Source organism: Neodiprion fabricii, chromosome 2 (genome assembly GCF_021155785.1).
Source record: "Neodiprion fabricii isolate iyNeoFabr1 chromosome 2, iyNeoFabr1.1, whole genome shotgun sequence".
NCBI classification, from domain to species: domain Eukaryota; kingdom Metazoa; phylum Arthropoda; class Insecta; order Hymenoptera; family Diprionidae; genus Neodiprion; species Neodiprion fabricii.
Genome location: NC_060240.1, coordinates 33,825,865 through 33,848,875, shown reverse-complemented (window position 1 = coordinate 33,848,875; position 23,011 = coordinate 33,825,865). Strand labels below are relative to the sequence as shown.

The window sequence follows — 23,011 nt, the reverse complement described above, 5'->3', positions numbered from 1 at the left end:
TGTTTGGATTACTATTTATTTTACAAATATGTGTATATATGTTTTAAAAAAATACTGCCTTATCCTTTTAAGTCTGTTAGTTAATTTCGCATGTGCCGGTTCGGGAAAGAATCCAGACTACTGCTGAAGCCTTCGTAGAGTATCCTGATACATTTCACCTTTTTTATATCGCAATACCACGCACCGCATGTCAGTGCAATTCGTGAGCCGGAAGCTTATTTAATTTTATCCCTTTTGATAGCAAAATCATCAAAGATTCTCGCGTGTCGGTGACCGCAAGAAGCCGAAGTTGCTTATAATAACTAACATCGCAAGATTGTTTATTATCGCATCAACTAACGTCACGTTTCAGCTGAATCTACCGCTATTAAATGACTGTAACATGAGATTTTTCGTAGATCTTGTACTTTGCTAGAATATGCTAGAATCATGATTTATCAGAAATGACGTTTCCGCGGGATTGAGAAAGTAAGCTTGGGAAACAGGCCCACAATTTACGACAATCTTGTCGGATTTCTAAATGTACAGACCTTTCTTGAAAGACGAGTGTAAGTTTTTTTTTTTTTATAATTCATAGCACTTATGTGATGTAACATTTGGTTGATCAATCGAAACTTTGTTTCCAAGTGATATATCAAGAACCGGTATCAGAATTTTTCAAGCCTCGGAAATTTTCCAAGACTGGTTGGACTCAGATTTTAGTGAGTGGACAATTTTTTTTATTCTTCGAGACGATAACATAGTTTAAAACTGAAATTCACTGTCGAAAAATTTGAGATTGAACTATGAAACAAAAATTCATAAAATGAAACTATAAAAAAACCGAAATTAATTTACACCTAAAAAAATAACTATATTTATATAATACACGTACAACTATGTGGAAACAGTAAAATTAGATATAAATTAAATTCTGTGTTATTACGTAACAATTACTACGTAATACAATTATGTAAACAAATGAGAGCATATTTCAATGAATTACCTGCATTATATAGTGTACGTTGCCATCGATATTTGATCAATTTACTTCATAGAATTGATATGTATACAGTACAAGTATAAACATTTTTTATGCATTTAGGTATCTAAAACGACATCTGTAATTATATTAAGGAAGCAAAATAGAAAATTACCGCAATAAACAACTGAATCGTTGGAACGTAACAATAAGCACATAGGAACTATAATACATAATATAAATCTTTATTATATTTGGTAGTTGGTCGTAAGAAAAAGAAATTACGAGGACAACGAAAGGAAAAAAGCAACTGCGAATCTTCCTTATCGTTGCATCTGTGTGATGGTACTAAATGAAAAAAAATTAATTTAATAACAACAACAATAACGGTAATACTAATGATAATAATCATACAATAATATCGTTAAATTCAATAACATTCACTTGACTGATGCGATTTAATTTAAGATTTGCACAAGTAATCATCGATCACCTCTATGAAAAATTTTTTCATCATTATGGAATACTATTGTATATGACAGTATCGTTTGAACTTTATACTGTGCACGATAAAATATGCCATGAGAGAAAATGTTCACGTGCATAAAATTGAACGATTGCTTTATATGTATACAGTCACTTATATATGACTTACGATGAACGTTATAATACTTCAACAAGTGATGTTACACAGTTTGCAACAATATCTGAAGTTCATATCTTTCACAAGCGGCAACAATTACGGTAGGATAATCTCGTTGTTTAATTAACGTAAAAAATTATGATAATTACAGTGTTTAAATGTTCTCATTCATGTTTGTTTTGTTCTTAAATTCCTTAGAAAGAAGTGGTTTAGGCATTTTGTCCAGGTCAGGGGTAAAATGGTGTTCCACTTCACAAAGTTTCCGGATAATACCACGACCCTTGAGATACATCTACAAGTCTACTTGTAAGTCGTGATTTCGCAAATAAAAAAAAAAACCCCAGAACGACCGTCACATGTCAGTTTCACGCATGCACACAGTTGCTCTTTCCACTTCACGTCTGGTCGTTCAAGACCACGCGTGTTCCTTATCACCGGCGATTTATCCGCCATTGAAGAGAAGCTCAGGCACATTTTCACTCGAGGACCGCCTCCTAGACTGGCTCAGGCAAATTGCCGTTGAGCAGTTCCGTGTTCGCGTTATTTGCGGCCAATTTTTGCGCCTTCTTCTTTTTCTTTTCCCGCTTCTTATTCCTCTTATGGACACAGTAAAGACCGATTATGACGCAAACCAAAAAGGCGAGGATGCAGCTTCCCGCTGTTATCCAGGTCGCCTTCGCCTTGGCTTGAGCTTTGGCGATCTCGATCGCTCCTAAGCATTCGTTGTACAACGCCATCGTCTCGTTTGTGAAACTCGTTGCGCTGCAAGAATCGAGGGTCTCGCGTTTACAGGCAATATTCGATACAAGCGTTATGTTGCGCATTTTCACCCACTTCATGAATTGGTGACAATCGCAACTCGAGTCCTCTAACGATATGGGATTGTTGGTGATATCCAAGAATTCTAATTTGCAGAACGGAGCCACATCGTCCACCGATAGCCGATCAATCTTGTTACTCGATAGGTTCAGTTTAGTCAGCAACGGCTGAGGTCCGATCGACGGTATTTTCGTCAACTGGTTCCGCCCGATCTCAAGATGTTCGATTGGCGAAGTTACTTCCAGCTTGAATGTTCCGTCCGTGAGGTAGTTGCGCGACAGGTACAGCGTACGGAGATACGGAAGCTGGAAGAGGGTCGACGGTAGGACGTAAAAACCATTGTTAGATATGTCGAGGACTTGAAGATACTGGAGGTCCTCGATAGTGTTGTTGATATCGTTCAAAAAATTGTCATTGAGGAAGAGGGACACCAGTCTTGTATACGGGGCGAAGGTATGAGGCGGTAATTTTTCTCTCAGCCGGTTGGAGGACATCACCATTATCTTGAAACAAAAAACAAACACGACGTAGATAATTAGTAACCACGTGATCAAATTTAATCATGAACCGCAAAGTTCTCGATAGGAAATTTCCTTGCTAATCACGAAAAATGACAAGTCGTCCAAACTTTCATAAAAGTGTAATTTCTCCGTCGTCTACAGCTTGCAGCGAGTTTAAATCACCTGAATAATGTTGCGATTGGGAATAAACATACGTATGAATGAAATCCAAAGCAGCTATAGAATGGTAGTAGACTAACCTCGACTTTGGTGTTCAGTTTCTCTGGAATGTTCTCGAAATCTCTCCTGCTGCAATTGACCTGCAGCTTCGAATACCATTTGGAGTAAATACATTTACGAACGAACTGGCCTTGGTCTGAGATGAAGCTCGGCTTGCCGAGCACCATTACGTCAGCTGGAGCAGCTGCCATGCACAGAATCAGCGAGAAGATTCCGTTGGATAGCAGGATGTTCATGGCTAATGACAGAACAAAAGAGACACGCTTTAGTTTCGAGATCTTCAATTTATACATTTTTTAAAGCTGTTGTCTTACGTGCTGTGGCAGGCAAATATACCGAATAAAAAAGATCACCATATTCGATCAGTTTCTAAGGAATATTCTTGTCAATTTTCAATAGCTTCGATATTCTTCGTTACGCTAGGTTCAATATTTTTCAATTTTCGCCTGCCACATATGCGACTTCATGTTCACGGCTGTCGGCGAAGTAGCGTGAAAAACGGCGCAGAAATATGAACTTACAATAAGAGAGAAAATGCAGTAATTAGATCACTGTAAATTGAAGGATGAAGTGATAGGCACGTCTTGAAAAGAAAAAAAAATCATCTGCTTAACAATAAAAAGGGTTAATTTACTCGCAGTTTATTTGTCTCATCAATAACTAAGTGACGTTATAAATTTCACGTCGACGATCAATCACGTGCTTAAATCACGTCAAATTATTACATTAATTAATCATAGCCGCCATAGCAACAACTGTAAAAACAATGTATATAGTTTATAATGTAGGGCTCAAGCGGTACGAAATCCAAGGATCCGATACGTACAAAATCTCGTTAGAGCCGGGTGTTCTGTTTTTAGTTGCGGTGAAACCGTAAATACGATAGGGTTCCACCATGATTGGACAATTATTTTTGTCGGGAGTGAAAAAGCGTTCACGCTTCTCCGTCTTTGCCACGAATTACATACGTATACCGGGTACCGAGTTTTTTGACGACCACTTCACTATTGTCAAGCTGTACCATAAAGCGGCAACGCGCTACGGTTGCAGTAGTAATTCGCTTCTTCTCGCACTCGATCCCATCTACGTTGAATGAGAAAGAACTGCCTCACTCGTGAACTTGAAAAAAACTATTTAAACGACGTATAACAAAAACATCGAATTTTGAAGCGTTCACGCAGATTTTTTGTCTCGCTGTTCAATTGTACTAGAAAAATCGCGCGATATACTTGAACATTATTGAGGCTTAACGTCACGGACAAAGGTGTTTGTCAAGGTGCTTGTATCACATTTTCGGCCACGTAGTTACTCGCCAAATGCCGATTAGCATTTCTGAATCCGTGTGCGAATCGTAATTTCAAATTTAATTTTGCGCGTAAATGAAATTATGCTCGTTAAGTTTATTAACAGGCACACGTTGATTAATTAGAGTGTGACAAGATTGCGAGTCACATCCGCAGTAGTTCATTGTCAGTCACGTAATTTCGTGCTCGCTATGTTTCGCCACGGTTTTTGCTTCCACCTACCGAAACTGTTGACTTGTCTCGTGTATTTTGGTCTGTGTGAAATTTCAACGCGCTTTAAATGATTTTCAAGCATTTCAAATCCCTTTACCAAATCTCATGATTCAACAAAACTTGGTCTACCATGGTTACGGTTAGATATTTGAACAATTTTGAATATAAAGAAGATGAAAAATCTTTCACCGTTTTCCTATTCGTCACTCTGAGTTTGGCGGTACTTGTACGCTCGACAAATTTCTTTAAAAGGTAAAATTTCACGCGGTGAACGAGTCGTTTCGTGGAAAATATTTCCCTCGTGACGAGTGCCGCATTACGTCAGGTTGGCGTGTTCGCGCGAAACTTACTGCATTGCGGTCTTATTACGTTATTATTCATGACTCGCGAAACTTGAATTTCCCTTCAACTGATGCAAACGACGCTCAACACCAACAAGAATTGAAATCTGGACCAATAATAATTAACGCAGAACAGATTATTTCGCCTGTGTATTATAGATGCGATTTAATGTTATATAGATCCACACAAATAAATCACTGAAATATGTTTGCGCGGATTAAAGATTGAACAGAAAGATACCGAGTGTGTTTGTTTTTGTTGATCGAACGAGCTGTTACAAAAGCCTGTCCATGATATACACTTGCGTGAAATTTAAACTGTAGTAAAATTTGTGAACTGCGCCCTGCTAAGCTAACCGAGTACAAAAATAGGCGGTGGTGGTGGTGTGCCCGAATGCTTTACGTTATGGACATCGGGGGGTCTGTACAATGTTAAGTCGATCTAGGTTACCGTTGAAAAATGTAAAATTAAATGAAAAAAACAATGTGCCGCATATTTATACTTTCTTAGTCCCAGTTTATTTTGTTTCTTAATCTTTTTCTTTACATCGAACCGGAACTTTTCGGCACCTGCCGAAAGAGCCGACAGCATCGTGCAGGTATAATGGAAAGAAAGAGAAAAATGAAATGTTGAAACAGTTTGGCAAGTTATACGATATTTTTTTTTCTTTATCCCTGATTCGACAATTGGAAATCTAACTGAATTATAGAGTTCAATAGTGTTGAATAATGACGGACAATTTTTGTTAAATATTTATGTTAAGCATTGGCCAATCGCCAAAACGAGTGAAACAAAAGTTGAAATTTTGACGTATTTCTAATTTATAACCACCTTTCAAATTGTTCCGGAATTTTCATACGGTTGTAACTCATGGAATATAAGTAAACTTGTACGATAGATAATAGCACAAATATTGTATGCCGACACACATGGTTCCGTGCAATAAAATGAAAATCGTTTGAATCACCGTGCAGCCTGATGCAAAATAGTTTCTGCAGGTCGTCCGTTGCCGCTGCTGGTGAATGCCGCTTTTGATCCGGCAACAGCGAAATCATTGAATTTCGAAATAAACGATGTATAAACATTTTCTCAGATCGTAGGTACCTATGTGTGTAATGTAACTCTCGCAGTGTTTCCCGACGGTAACTTTCATCTTATTATTGCTGTGTAAATACGCGTATAATCCGTACGCCTGCATGTAAGCATAAAGCTCCACGTGAATCGAGGCTTGATGGATCTCTTTCCCGCCAGTTTTCGTATATAGCTGTCGTTTCGCATTCGATTAAAACCCAAGGCGAAGACGGGACTGCGAAGGCGATCATTCATCGTTATAACGTATTATACGTATGTATATACATACGCATACCTATACATCCACGTACACCGCAGAGGCACGTACGAACTCGCTGACTTAATTCTCGTGGGCGTATGTCGGCTGCCACTACATACCGCAAATCCTAAATATTATCATTTTGTTGAACGTGCAGAGTAACTGACTCACGCTCGAGGCATCTTAAACCCTGAAAACGAGAAACTGAATCAAAGCAGCGATATATCGCTAGTACATAATTGAATTGATACGTGATACACGAGCTGTAGTGACGGAAACTGGATTCACTCGATATCATCGACTGCAGTTAACGCTTCATAGTGTCAGCTTATCTGATATTCCAATCTTGATAAAATAACAACTGCGAAAACTGATACACAAAATTCATTCGAAATATGAAAACGCACCTATAGTTATTCCCGTTTTATAATAAAATTAATACTGCTGAAATTAACCAAGCATTTGAAACAGCGAATCTGGCATAGTTTCGTGTACCAAAAGGCACAAGCATCGTTTCCTCATTTTTCGTATATAGTTTAATTAGACCGTCGCCCGTTTCGGAATAATGTAGGAAGACTTGCACGTAAGCTATTCTTCTCGTGATCTTGTCTGCTGAACGTACACGCTATTATTCACAATCAACGAAGCGTGTGCTCGTGGTTATACACAATTCAGACGATACCGCGTCTCTTAGAAATAACAAGTAAATACCTAGGATTATACGTGTATAGGTATACTACCGGTGATAAGATTGCACGTGCAGGAAATATTAGTTAGACTTTCGAAATGTCAGTTTTGACGAGCTTCTCGAGAGAACCATAATTCCCACTTATCGTTTTACAGCAACTGGGTTAATTACCGACGTACGTTCAACATTACGAACCGGAACTTTTCGGATGCCTTCAACTAATGTTATACTGTTAAAGTTTCCACTATACTCGTTTTCTATTTCATCATGCATCGAGGGTAATTTTCCATTCGGAAAACTTGTTTTGTTTCTACTGAAATCTACTCGAACCAAATTTAGAATATAGAAAAATAAATATAAGAACATTCGTGAGAGTCAAAAAAATTGTTTCTTAAATTTTCCAAAACAAAAAAAAAAAAAAAATCCTCAATCGTTCCGTTTGTTTCTAGTTATGTTATATCCGCAAGACCTGCGCCATTGGATAACGTATGTTGTGAACATTTCTTGGATAAATTCGATGCGATACACTCGAGAAAAAATTTGAAAAATTGAAAAAATTAAAAAATCGTCTTTCACCCGCCAAAGCGTTGGACGTGGACCCGACCATCGTGGCTGCAGTCTCCCAGAGATACACGATTACGAAACCGATGGCGCGCGTTCCAAACGTAGTGACAAAAAGAAAACCAAAAACAGTGTGAAATCCGCCTAAAATTAGACAACCCTGGCCCTTACGGAATATATTTATATATATAATGTAACATAGCTGCAGCGAACCCAAGAGTCTATAAATTTCCTGAGGGCTTTGGGAACTTTCAGTGAAAACAAATGACCACCGTTTTACAGTGATTTCAAGCTTGGATTACTATTCGAAAAAAAAATTAAATAAAAAAAAACTCTAAAAAAAAGAGGAGTGAGAAAAAACTATCTTTTATGCAGCGCAGTCTGTAATTCCGAAGCATAAAAATGAAGGGGAAACTTTACCTAATTAACTATTATTTTCCGTCGGTTGGTCACTTTTAGATGGTTCTACATTATTTCAGAGAATATTTCGCCTTCGTTCCGGATCGAATCAATCAAGGGACACGATCATTCTTCCACGATCGTGATCGTAGACGCGACGCGTGATCAAGAGTCGGCTGCGTTTAATGTATCAGCAGTTGTTTCGCCTTTTACGGTGAAATATTCGCGTGCGATGAAAAAAGAAAAAAAAAAAAACATGTTAAAATTACGAGAGATTCTCAGCATTCAGTCGGCGCCTTCTCGAGTTGGTACATAAATCCTTGCGGCGTGAATCCCAGCAATTCAACGTACAAAGAATCGTTTCAAAGAATTCTTTGTAACGAGATTTTATGTATTTCGAGCTAATTGTAAATTATACATGGATTGAAACACGTACCCTGCAGAGTGTTAAATTAGCGTGGGTACATCAAATTTTGTCGACACGCCGTTAATTTGAAAATATGAATAATATACTGTAAAAATACCTACGATACAATATGCGGTAAATATTGCAAACAAAAGCGTTTGAAAGTTGCTCAATTGAAATCGCGTCGAGGAAATTCCACATCTCCTTCAACTTGTATGGTCGTTATAAATTAGCTTCTTAAATTCTCACCTCAACTATTGTGTTTTACCATTCAATGAATGTGTGCTGACCTTCCGCGTTGTACAAAATAATTTCTCGGTATTCTGTGTAATAACATCCCGTGGGTTTATTTCCATGTCCTTATCCGTAGGTGTGGCAAAATTTTTAAACACTCGGCTGACAAATCGATGGAACACACCCACCTACTCTGAATTTTTTATTCAAGTATAGAAATACTGTATTGTATACGTGTATGCATACGAGGCATTTCACCCCGAACCGACCTACGCCTGACCATCGCATAATCGGCGATTTTATTTATTTTTACGTACGGTATAAAGTGCACAAAAAAATCGTCTTTCACTGACTTTTAGATTTTTTGGACCACAGGTTTGATTTTTAAAACTCCCAAAAACACAAAGACACAATTTTCAAACGAATATTCCTAATCGACTGGCTTCAAATCTTTCTCACAAATTCATTGTTGAAAAACAAAAAATTTTGAGACCAAGATGGAAGTGAAGTACAGCTCTTGGTTCAAAAGCTACGGGCGAAACAATTAATTAAAACGTGAGAAAAATCGAATTAAACATAAATTACAATAATACATATTTATATTTTACACGTTTTTTTTCAACTTTTCAATTACCTGATTCGCCTGTAGCGTCTAATCCAAAAACTTTGCCCACTTCCATCTTGGTGTCGAAATTTTCGTTTTTCGTCAAAGAATTCATGGAAAAAATGTGAGGCCAATCGATCAGGGCTATTCATTCGGAAATTGGGTTTTCGTGTTTTTGGCAGCAGTAAAAAACAAACTATTTTTCTTTTCGTATACTTTACACCATACTATAAAAATAAAAAAAAATCGTTAACGGTGAGGGTCATACGTAGGTTGATTTGGTGTAGAATAAATATATATATATATATACATATATATATTCAAACTGCAGCGCAGCGATTTTCGAAACATTTTTACAACCTGTTTTTAGCGTCTTTTAATCGACATTTCAATTCCACTATAGAGTCACCGTTTATTCTCGTTCCACCGTGTATTCGACAGAGAGTTACCCTACTTGCAACAGGCTGCTCATAAACTCTCTCTGCCCTTCGCCTGGCGACTTCGTAAAAAAAAGTCAAGCGGGGAGATAAATCGGGTTGGATCTTAACGCGGGGAATCGTTTATTTCAATAAACTCGAGATATTATTTATCGTTGTAATATGGGAGTCAGTCGTTATTTCAGCATTGCTGCATCGAGTGTGAAAAAATGCAAACAACTACATTTCTCCTAGGTCGTAACTTGCAGCATTTTCTTTCGCCGATTCAAAGAAGCCCGAATATTATTCAACTCGTCGTTCTGTCGGACGGGAAAAGAATTAAATTTCTCAAAATTTCGATCCGTTTCGTACCTTCATTCACCGTAACAAACCATCGCGTGTTAACCCTTTCAGTCGCGAGAAGTCATTACAGCGGCATCCATTTTTCTTCTTCTTTTTTGTAATTCTTCTTATATTCCGTGCAAGATCCTGGATTTTTTTGCATTTTCAGGTAGCCGACCTGCGTGCCTGAAGGGGTTAAGGATGATGTTCGGATAATTTTGGCGTTTTTTGATACACATTGTAGCGCGGATATCTGATCAGACGACGCGAAGAATACCAGAAATTTTTAGGTGTTTTTATAATCAGCGTGGCCTATTAATTGGATGGAGGCCTCGTAAAACGAGGCGGATAAATCGAGATTCCGTGACCGGAAATCGTTGAGGAAGAAGAGCGTCGGAAGCGTCGATCTGGTGAGGACTGCGTGGATCACAGCTAAGCCAACATTGACTACCGCTGTTATTAATGTTTTTATTAACCCTAGGATGCCGTGCAGAGAGAAAGAGAGAGAAAGAGAGAGAGACACGCATACCTTCATCCGCAGGTTTAGATTCGGTGGATATTTTCGTTACTGACGCGGTCTCGTCCAAGTGCCGGTATTTTCGGGACTCGGCACTCGAAATTACTTCGCATTTCGATACAAGCCATAATTTGTTCGCAGCGTGATTATGCAGGATAACCGGCTCCTCCGCACCATATCGATATGAGTGAAACCCGAACTCGGCCACGTCGCAAAATGCCAAAAGTTGCAAATGTATAATCGAGGCAGGCGATATTCATTCGAATTGCAAACAATTAGACAGTTTAAAAACTGATTATCGAATTTTAAATTGAAGGAATTTATGAATACGGGAATAAAATATGTTGATAAATAATTAACAGATATACCTATGCGAAATAATTGGAAATGATCGCGATTCGCGCGACAGCGTTGGATAAGTTACGAAAATCATTGCAACTTTTGTAGAAAACTTTTGCCAAATTGTTTCAATTCGTTAACATCGTATATGCTGTTGATTTTCATCGATTTCGTGTTTACCGAACGGTTTCGGTTCATTTCCAATGATTTACCAGTATATTGGATGATTTCCTCGAGTCATCGAAAATTAATAAAAAGATAGAAACCAGTAAAACTCCCTCGATATCAATACTAAGGAATTGAAATCATTCTTTCGATTTCGTATTTTTCAAATATGCGGATCGAAAAGTTCGACGAACCCAGAGGCAATTGATTCTAAATTTTTTTCTATTTTCACACTTACATTTTTGACTAGGAATCTTATAACAGGTATTCGCTTCTGTGAGACTCGCGCTACGCTGCACTTGTAGTGAATACGTATAACGCAAAACTATAAGGTTACGTGGTTTTCCTGCAGTTAAAGTGTCGCATGTCGGATTCCTGGTGTCGTCTGACCCTCTCCACATGCTGAGCAAAGACGAATATCGATCTGATTACAAAAGATCGAACAGATCGCTAAGCAAAGCTGTAACGGGTAACGAAAGGCGTCCAGGTTGGCGTAACTACGCTCTTGTGCTGCAGAGCTGCGGTCCGAAGGCAGATACAAGTTGTTAATTGAGCCGAAAGTTATTTTCCATCGCGCAATAATTCGATTCTGACATCCGAGAATTAACGACTGACCATAAATCAATACTAGATCCTTACCGTATACTCAGTTAACATTAAATGTCAGAAACAGGTTCGTTTATCAAATTCTTAGTACAATATGCAGGCTCTTGATTTCATGCAAAACCTCAAACCGGTTATTATAGCAAATTTATCAGCGTTAACTTAACTGTGCATTTGATTTAATTTGATTTACAAACACGCGTAATTTATTCAGCTTTAAAATATAGCGCGGAATTCTTTCCGTAGGTATATAAAATTATGTACTCATTTATACTCAGTTTTATCATATTCTGTGATTTTTCAGTGCATCTGCAGCGTAAAATACGGATCAGTGTATTATCTTCCCGGGAATCAGTTAACTCAATGTATTCGTGGCATTCAATTACCTCTCGGTTGCGTTTATCTCTTGTGAAAAAAAAATAAACGGCCTCATTTCTTATCTCCGGCTTGACGTGTCCTCATTTTCTATACATATACACTCGGAAAATGTTCAGTTTTTCCCCCTCTCGAAAAAAAAAAAAAATTATATACTACTCGGAACGAACTTCAGGATTGATTTTTTTTTATCTTTATCGATGTATTATTACGAAAAAATACGATTAAAAAAAAGTTATAGTCTCTGTAAGTAACTGCCATCAACGATTCCAACCTTACAGGCAAAAAACGCCAAAATTTTTCAGATTATTTTCTTGGCTGCTGATTTAGGTCGCATTTTTCGATTTCTCAAAGTTCCAATAAGTCGGAAAATACGCGGGACATAAATCTATTATTCTGAAAAATCGTTGATCATTTTTAAACTTAAAAATTCTTCCGAGAAACGATCAGTTTTATTTGCCTCGAAAATGAATATGTCTCGGACAGTGAGATAAAGGTACAACAACAACCAGCGAGGGAATTGGATCATCGCCTTGATCCTTATAATATGCACTCTGGCAGACAGATCGATTTACGATCGTGCCGACGAAGGGATGCGACTCGTGCGCAAGCGATTGTCTAGGGTTACAATTTTTGCACGTACGATTCTTAATTCGATCGTTGCACAAAAGAAGCGCGACAGGGGAATAAATGCAGTCGCGACAAGTGCAAGAAGCGCAACTTTTCATTCTCTTCCTCCTCTGCAAGTCGTTTCGTAACTTAGCTATTCACTATTCTTTATTACATTGCGCGAAGCATACTTCGATATAATTTTCAATCAATACCTAAATTTACGTCGAATAATGTGTCGATAATATTTTTGCCATCGGTGATATTATTAAAATCCGAAAAAGATCAGGCACAAATTGAAAACTCATTTTCATAACATTTTTTATGTACAGACAGAGAGAGAGAGAGAGAGAGAGATGGAGAAATGCGATGAAAGATTTGTGTTTCAAAGAAGTGAAGTGATTCTCAAAACTTTATTCTCACACTCGTTATTTATCCAACATTTTTCAACAGCGCAATTTATGGAATTGAATTCGCCAAAAAACCGACCTTTTTCTCTTCGTCCTGCGATTTATCACATTGTCATAACTAGCTAGTATACATACCTACAGTTATGATCTGAAATTACTTTCCAATTGACCTATCTGCGAATGATTTTCGATGATCTTTTAATTGTGTTATCAGTTACCTCTACTTGTTAATAATCTCTGATATTTGACACGAACCTCGCCTTTTCTGAGACTGCAACCAACGACAATAATGATGATATTTTTTCATGAAATGACGTTTGAAGGGAGAGGAAAAAAAAAAAAATTAAACACGGGCTGCGGTATTTTCCTCTTGGATTTAAGCGAGACGTATTTAAGTTATTCGATTTTGAGCCTGTATTTCCTGACAACTAATTCGCTCAATTTCCGCTTCACATTGCCGGTGTAAAGATACGACGCAGAACGATACGACAGACGTCACAGGCTCGTTCGAAACGATCAAGTTTTCCTCTCTCGAAGCCGCCAGGCGTTGTTGTTATTCGGAAATGCTTATCCAAATATTATTTGAAAAAAGTTATAGGACGTGGGTTATATCTATGGGCCAGACAGACGATCCCTAAGCATTATTTATTGGTGTCTTTCACGTTGGGACGCGTAGACCTACACAATAAGATACGCCGATGGTGGGCTACGTCATCGGCAACGACACGATAACGCAAACGTTATGTCACATAGGAAACAATCGGATCCGTTTTCTAAGCCAGACACACCTTAAGTATTATCAATTCTACGATACAATTGATACGTCTCGAAAATTCATTCCATAATTCATCATTTCATGTCCTCCCGCAGTGATTCGTTCAAAATTTAATATGAAAATTATCATAGTGGGATAGTACGACTTATCCCACGCGGAATTTTAAGAACAGCGGTGCAAGAATTGCGTTGAAACCGAACGTCTATGTGGGTATATTTCAAAAAAGGAGTGATACTTCGTCTAACTCTCTCTCTCTCTCTCTCTCTCTCTCTTTAAAAGTTAAATTATAAGTTGATTGTAACTCGCTACGTTTGTTAACCATATTTGCTGGCTTCTTTATACCTAAAGTCAATCGCCTCGGTATAATAAAATTTGTATCTATCTATCTATCTATCTATCTATCTATCTATCTCTGTAAAGCGTTGAAAATCTGTCACCAAGGGAATAACGATGTTATACAACTTATTTCGCTGGGGAAAAATGATTACGTAAAGTTTTTATTTGAAAATGAACATTTTCGGTATAAGTGTAATTTATAACGCAGGTATGATATTTGGGACACATTTGCTCAAGCGATCGCTTACCGTCTCTCGTTATCGTTGTTCATTAACTGCGACACAAAAATAAAATCGTATCAACTTCTATCCTCTATGCGCAGTGCCGCAAATATTTCCGTCGAGTATACAGGTGTAAGTGCATCATCGTACGTAGTATACCAAGTCCACACGAAAGTACTAATATTCATACTCGGAAGTAATTTGAGAATCAGGACTTGAAATTTGAAAACACGTATAACAGGACAGGCTGCGATCTACGGCAAGTATAATCATTATTTATATCTATGTTTACGATACATCTAATTTCGCGATAATAAGCCGGAGTATTTTTTGCCATTATCTATACATACAAACGGGGATAGGGAAATTCATTGAATTCAGCCGCAGGCACACTAGGAAAACTACACGTGCCCAGTGATTCGTTAACCATTTAATATTACATATTATGTACCTACTTCGGCGTGTATATCACGCGTGCATCTATGTATATACGTATATACAGTTCCACTCAACGGGAAGTTGAGATGAAGATCAACAACCCAACCCCCGGCGAAGATTTATAAACTTGTCAAAGAATTTTATTACTATTTTCACGATGTACACACATCTCAGGATTTACGGGCAATCATCTTTTCTTCCACGTTGTTGTTCCTTTTTTCCTTTTTCACTTTTGACTTGATTTGATTTTTTTTTTTTTTTATTTTTCCTTCCGCTTTTCTCTCCTCTCTTTCTTAAAAACCTACTATGTACCACACACAGCCGCATTCGTCCAAACAAGAAAATAATCCGATCTGACCTCGCAGCGTGAGCCGCAGGCTGCGATAACTCTTTACGGTTCGTCTCTGTATGTGTGGATGTGTGTGCCATAGGTAATTCTTATAAGCACTCGTTAAAAGGCCTATAAATATCGGAACTCCTCAAGTTATAAGTGCCGATGATTGTCAAGCTTATCCAAAACGTTGTTATTCCCGCATCGTTGCGCAACAACGCGTTACAACAGGTGTGGATAAGTAAATTGACATTTTTTTCCACACAATGATTTTTTGTGCAAGTTTTTGAGAGATCGTTCGCAGAATTGTCGAGAAAAAATTTAAAATCTTGTTACGTGCCGCGTTTTGAAACGCGTAACAAATTAAATAACAATAATCACAAATCAAGATTCGAAGACAAAACGATGAGAAAGAAAAATTTATAACGCGTATCTACTTTTGATTCCTTGTTATGGGGTAATAACACAAGTATACGCACACACACATCTGTTTGAAGGATCTCGAGATGAATTCACAAAAAGCTGTGCCAACAATCTCGGAAACGAGACTCGAGTCTGTTAAGACGCAATAAATTAAACCACGGCTCGCATTACGACATCCAATTGTTTAAACGTTGCCAAAAGACCGCTCGGGTAGTTTCCCTTGAACTTGAATAATTAATATAATGTGTAGCCAGTGTCAAAGATGATATCAGGCGTCGCGGCGACACGTGTTTCACGATCCGACTGTGAGAGAAATTAAACTTTGCATCATATTTACGTATATACGTATAACGTACGACGCATAACCGAGAAACGCGAAACTTCGTGGTGTTCGTTCTAATACTTACGCGACTTTTTCGGCGTCTACTCAAGATCGGTAGACCGTGAATCCGGTCCCTGGCGAAAAAGACACTCGTCGAAAATTCGGAAGGGAAAAATAAATTTGGAAAATAAAAGTATCAGAGATAATTAGCGTTAATAACGACGATGAAAATATTTCATCGGTCTTTTTTCAGTCTTTGCTCGCCGAACTTTCGCCGACGGCAGCAATAGCGATGAACTTCTGTCGAACGACTCTGATTTTCAATTTGTGATTATCATATGTACATATAAAATCATGGACCACGTTCAACGGCGTATATGCGGAAAGCGCAACGCAACGGTTGTCAAAGAGCAGTCTAGCCGCGGGTTTTCAGAATTAAGCTTTGAATCTTATAGGCGGCATCGCGGCCGTTGTTTTTCAAGGTATAACTCAGGCAACTGCATAGTGGAGGGTGAGAAGCTTTTAGTCGATAAAATTTCCACCTCGTTCATTTCTCAACTACTTTACATGGTCGCTCCTCGCTGGCCGGTCTAATTTTGTTAGCTCCATGAGCGGCCCTCCGCGGACTGCAGACCTTAACTCTCGACTGAATTACCACAAGGTATAACAATATTATATTTCATACGACGAGCACGGTAGATATGTAACATGTAAGAACTGTTCGCACAATATTTATATAACGTTTCGCAACAATTTTTCCAGCTCAAGAGCACGGAGACGCAACTCTGGTTTCATATTTTTCATCATCTGCGAGGATGTGACAACGTTCCGTTTACAATTCTGAAATGTCAGCAAATAACGGTTCAGTAATAAAGCAGTTGATAGGTTTGCATAAAGGAAGGACTGCAGTTAAGGAAATTTATAACTGTGTATAAGTCTGCGGTCGAAAGTTGTTGGAATAATATTTCAGCGATATTCGGATAATTCGTTGAGTCAAGTGCCCGCCATTTGCCAACCGCATTTTTCTACAATTTTTTCCGTCTCAAGTTCGTACTCATACCGAGGATATTATAAGAAATCGACTTCTTATCTCATCCCAAGATCCGACCGTCGTAAGACTTTCCTTTGTCCAGAGGCAGTGGGAATTTCCGAATAGCATTATAAACGCGCATGCACGTATAATTTCACTTTGAATAACACCGCATATACCGGATTTCAGAGTAACTTAGAAATCGGCACATTTTGCAAAATGGAAGCAAAGAAGATTCGGAGAGAAAACCAATCTCAGGAATGAATATCCGATATTGCTATAAGTACAAAAAATGACATATCTCGAAAATCACGGTTCTCGGTGTTTTTTTTTCCTGCTATTCAGGATTTTCCGTCTCGATTTTTTTACTTCCCTCTCGAAATTTACAGAGTTGACGATCGACGTGCGAAATTCCGAATTAAGCTTCGTCATGACTGCGACAAGTTTGGCGGTCACGAAATTCGTAATTAAATTATCGATCAAGGCTTTATAGTTGGCAAATTTTTTCACCGTGTAAGCAGTGAAATGAAATGAAAATAGTTTTAAAACACCGCACGAGCAGCGTTACGACTTATTTATCCCCACTTGTCGCTGTTGCAGGCTTTATATCTATACACGACATTTATATGTACATGCATGCAACATATGTACCTTATTGTCGGACGTATTTCGGAACGTTGCTGCTTTTTAGCCGCACGCGAGCAAGTCGGCCGCGTTGCGTATGCACACCTAGTTATAAACAGTACGTGTGTACAACTACTATTCGTGCACCGCCACCTCTACACCCTCGATTCTTGTCAAATCAGACAAAGCAAATCTTATCTCATACAACATACACATAAACTCGTGCAGGCAATGGACCTGGAGGAGGTATAAAATTTTACATTATCAAATTGTAGAGTCAAGCTTCACGCTTGATGTGCGGCAAGCAACAAGCGCCATAAGATAACAACATCACCGAAACGGTGAATACTCATTTTTATCGTGAAATTCGGAGAATTCATTTTTGCGAACTTATTTTTTTACACGTACGCTTCTCTGCAGGCTAATTTGAGTCTCGTATTATTATCCGTTATGTTCACCGCGTTACTGGGACAAAGCGTGTATTATAATCGTATTATAAACTGTATTATACACATTGTGGTTTGAAAGATCTTGGATAATGAGGCACAGAAAACAGTCGTCTTTATCTCATAGGAGTAACGTGTAACCTACTACAATTTTACCCTCGACTCGGTTATTTCTATGAATTATACAACGCCTGTCGAATCGTGAAAGTAAACGTGAATGTTAATTTAGCAATTATTTGATCAGCTGTTCTTCAGTTCGCACACGAATATGACTGTAGGCATACGCATACACATACATTTTTTATTCTTCATCTTACAACTTCCAAAACGTACTTAAAATCAGTTCACACGTTTGAATAACCTTTTCGTCGCGTTTACGGTTACCGGTTCAGTGATCGGTTCCGGTGTGAGAAATCAGGGACGTAAAATACCGATTTCAGAGAAACGGAGAATTTTAGTACGACCTCACAAAGCGTCCGTCACTGCAAACAACCGAGAGTCGTTTCACCGCTGAACAATCGCGTGTAGTTCAAGCGGTTTTCAATTTGAATAATGACGAGGGTATTTTTTTCAAACTGCCGTAGATATTATCAAAATAAAATAGATACATACATGTTACGTTATCAAAATAAAATATGTACGTATACATGGTATACGTGTATGTATAAAAAGGTACCTTTGGTCGAACCAGTAGTCAGAGGCGTGAAATCGATCTTCATTTTTTGCGCTTAATTTCAGCCAGCCAAAGTATGATTCATCCAAATGACGATTCGTTTGTTATCACTGACAATGATACACGTATTACGTGTGTTGAAATCCTGACTCACTCACGATTGAAACCTCACGGAACGATCGATGATGATTCTCGATTTAAACAAATGAAATTGTGTTTCGGCAAACGAACAATTGTAAATAGGCGGTAAATAATTTGTAAGAAGACACTGTTGCGACCGTACGTATATTGAATAATCGTTGCACAGAGTAGTCGACGCACTGCGAGAAGCTCTCTTCACTGCCGAATTACGATCATCGTTCGGTTTTTCGAAACGGTTGTAGTTTGACCGCCAAATCACAACGATCGCACACACCAAAGTTTAGATTATTCAAACCTAGTTAAATGCTACAATAATAGATTTTTTCCACCGCACATTTTCCACCTTGCACTAAAACGCGATTATCCAAAGCTTGTAAGCACCGCTGATCGTCATTGCCTGCCGAGTCCTGGTCGCGCAAGGATTACGCATGACTTTTTTTTTACCGGTTTGACGAGTCTGCGAAACGGGATGATAATCGGTCGAACTGCAGGAACCTGCCGGAAACCGGTACGAAAATCGGGGAAAATTATTCCTGAAAAACGATGTGGCTGCGAGTCCTGCGTAGCTTTAAAAGAGACGCCAAAGGTTCCGATCGGCGCGCGAGTCTCGATGCTGCCGCAACAGCGTCCAACATCAAACTGCTGCTGAGGCTTGAAACCTGAGGTGGCCACTGCTCGCTGCTGCGAACCGAAGTAAGGTCCGAATCATCCTGCAGCGGCAAAGCAAACGGCGAGAAACGCCGATTCGCACCTTCTACTTTTACCCCAGAAAAAGACGATCGGCACGGATCGCCTACCGATTTTCAAATTTTTTTTTTCCGCCGGTAATCACGGGTGCAGTTTGATCGGCTATCGATATTCTTCATCGTTTGACCAGTTTCAGCGGAAATGCTGTAGCGCGTGTAAATGCATACGTATTGTAACGTTCACAGTCGAAAAATGATGTTCAACTTGTTCGAGCCGATCGGATAATGTCGGCAATTAATTTTTCGCAGCAAACCATATCGCATTTGACCTTTGAAAATTTGAATATTTTAAGGCTTTTGACGAAGGTCACTAAGCCGAAGTGACAATATGATTTTACGCGTCTTTGGAATTTCCAAACTCTTTATGATCCGGCAACTGGACTTTGGAGTTCAACAACTTCTTGTCCAGCGTTAGAATTTCACCTTGCGATGACATTTATTTTTCATGTTGGAACTAAATGGACAATTGAGGCAACGACGTGTTTATGTGTTCTGCTCTGAATATCGGTGTCGCGTATACAAGCCTGCGTATAATCCTCACCGTAACGTGTCAACTGCTGGATTACAGTCGGCTCTGTGAGCCAGGTAGGACAATAAAATGAGTCATCAAGCCGAAGACACGAGGTGCATACCTACTTAAGTACTTAGGGGGTGCCGGAGGTTTCGGTTGAAAGTAGGAAACATGAAACTGGTTTGTGACGGTTGGAGCGCTATTAATTTGTTCGCCGAAACGAATGAGGAAGTTTCCTCGATCGGTGCAACCAACGACTTCGAAGAAAAGGAGACGGCAATCCCCGGATATATCGACAGTTAAGAAATCGTCTGAATCTCTCAGAATTTATTACATAGTGCATGGTCAACGTAGACCGAACAGATGAATTGAATATTTTATCGGAATTGAAGATTTGTCTCGATGCTTCAACCTTTGTGCAACAACAGTTTTTTGCACAAATCCCAAGTTTTTTTTTTTTAATTACAAGAAAATGGCTTCGTGATCCAATTTAAGAGGAACGTTCACGCCTGTGACGTTATTGGAAGTCAAACCGCAACTGTAAATATCTAAAGGATAACAGAAACATAATGCTCTTTACACGAGTTTTAACTACACTCAAAAATCTATAGGGTGTCTCTCATGTTTTACTCGTGAAATCAACAAGTATAATGTTGTACAATTGTGAAATGAAATAGCAATATTCCAAAAAGTAGAAAATTGGTGACTCCAAGGAAAAATTTTACACTTACATACGTATATGTATACAGGGTGTCCCTAAATTGCCTCCCACGGACTAGCCAGCATGATACCTTGTTAAAATCCAACCGAGAATTTCTTTTCCGGAAGCTCGTCCGACGCATAGTTTTTGAATTATAAGCGATAGCGCTAGGCCAATCAGAGTGCACCATTTCATCTAGATTTGCCGCCACGGAAATTGCTGTTTTGTTCGTCTGGGTGAATTATTATTATTCGGTTACAAAGTAAATATCGGCACCTCCCCTCACTCGCTGTTGTACCCCTTCTCGAGCGCTGACCTCGGTATTGTTGCCGGGGCACACGCTGCCGGCCGCACATCCATGGGCGCACACTTGTGTGTGTAAACAGAAGCGCATCCTCAAGAATAAGGGATACAGCAGCGAGAGAGGGGAGGTGCCGATATTTAATTCGTATGCGAATAATAATAATTCACCCAGACGAAAAAAACAGCAATTTCCGTGGCGGCAAATCTAGATGAAATGGTGCACTCTGATTGGCCTAGCGCCATCGCTTATAATTCAAAAACTATGCGTCGGACGAGCTTCCGGAAAAGAAATTCTCGGTTGGATTTTAACGAGGTATTATGCTGGCTAGTCCGTGGGAGGCAATTTAGGGACACCCTGTATATGTATTTATTATATATAAAAAAGTTATACGTCCTTTTACCACCAAAATCGCTTTTTTGCCGAACGGTAACAAGCATTTTTATTCATTTATTCGATTAACTTAACTTTGAACGTTCGTATCGACTGCAAGATGAATATTTAGCTGTACAGTAGTATCGACCTTTTTTATAGAAATTTTTATTACCTACAAAATGGAAACAAAACGGCTCCGTAACTTGCATAGTTTCCGAGGTATCCCGATTAGAGTGTTTACATGGCCCTCATCCTGTGTTAATCAAATGAGAAAAATTCAAACCGGATGCGTCACCTGTTAGAATTAAGCCACCGTGTTCCGGTTTCACGAGGCTTCGTTGAGGCTGAAAACTAACTTTTTCGAAGGTACGTGAGAGAAAAAAAAAAAATTAAAAAAAAAACCACCCTAAATATATATGTATATACCTCGTATTTCCGTATACTTTTACCAAGAGTTTTACTGTATTTATACATGGTGTACCTATCGATCCTGCAATTCCTACCGGTAAACTTGAAAATTTGTCCGGCGTGCTGGAAAGAGGGTATGTTGATACCTGAATATAATAATTCATAGTATACTATCGAATTTGCTGAGCTTGCATCTTCTATAATACGATAATATGACTTCATGCTCTGGTTCCGTACTGGAAGTCCCTACGACCTTGAATCTCTTTATGGGAAGTGGCCTTAACCGCTGGTGCAGAGAATATGTGTTGTTTGAGTAAAATTGTTAGACGTAGCTAAACATGTTCCACATATCGCAAGCAATATTAACTGTTTGCTAACACCTGCCAGTCACAAATACGTCGATTGTCAGTAATTCTCTGTAGAATTCACTGTTATACACGCGAAGGCTCCGAGTGTGTTGGCACACACAACGGAGGGACGAGATAAGCTCGAAGTCATTGCATACAGGCTTCCGTGTTTTCCCGTCAAGAACATATACGCAAGATAAAACGTGGAAGAAAAAAGGGGTCGGCGGTAAGCTTACACGAATATACATTATAAGTATAATGTAGGCGTGTCAGGCAATTCGCGTACACTTTTTTCTCACTTTACTTTACTCGCAAATTTAGATGTCAGATTTTTTCATAGCAGCAAATTATTCACAAGTTAATTTTAATGTCGACATATTTTTCTCACATAAGTTGAACTGAAACGACTTCTTAGCACGCGTGTTATGTTTCTATATATATGTATGTATAATAAGGCGCGCCTACACGTGAATTGCGAGATTCAAGATCAATACCGCGTGAAAAAATATTGAGACCGCATTTCTTGATAACAATTATGAAAGTTTTTCTGTAAATGTAACGTCCTAGCAGTAAACAGGAATAATTTAGATGTAGAATTTTTTTTAATTTACGACCGCTAACTTATATTTGAAACAAACGCAGTTCTGCAGATCAAACTATACACCGGGCGAGAATCGTACGATTGTATCAACCTGGGAATAATGAGAAACAAAATTTTGGAAGCTGATATTGAAGAAGTACATACCAGAATTCAAACTTTACTTACCCCGGATTTTGCGATCGTTATAAAAATTAAATTTCGCCCTAAATGCGAATAAGGGCTCGATTCATTCGATTATTCGC

General features: G+C 38.7%; 1 protein-coding gene across 1 annotated transcript; it reads right to left on the bottom strand.

Annotated features, from left to right (window-relative positions):
- Positions 1–19,449, bottom strand: LOC124175540 (receptor-like protein 42). Its single transcript, XM_046555906.1, has 3 exons — positions 18,643–19,449; positions 3,184–3,401; positions 1–2,926 (listed from the first exon to the last, which is right to left on the bottom strand). Exons 1-3 carry the CDS (start codon positions 18,683–18,685, stop codon positions 2,099–2,101), a joined length of 1,089 nt encoding a protein of 362 aa, XP_046411862.1. The 5' UTR covers positions 18,686–19,449; the 3' UTR covers positions 1–2,098.
- Between the last annotated feature and the right edge of the window lie 3,562 nt (positions 19,450–23,011).

Bases quoted from the DNA above. Each gene is read 5' to 3' on its own strand.
- LOC124175540 (XM_046555906.1), bottom strand. From the start codon at position 18,685: ATGAAGATCGATTTCACGCCTCTGACTACTGGTTCGACCAAAG. The intron at 3,402-18,642 runs GTACCTTTTTAT...TTCTGTCATTAG, and splicing joins GACTACTGGTTCGACCAAAG to CCATGAACATCCTGCTATCC. The intron at 2,927-3,183 runs GTTAGTCTACTA...TTTTGTTTCAAG, and splicing joins AACTGAACACCAAAGTCGAG to ATAATGGTGATGTCCTCCAA.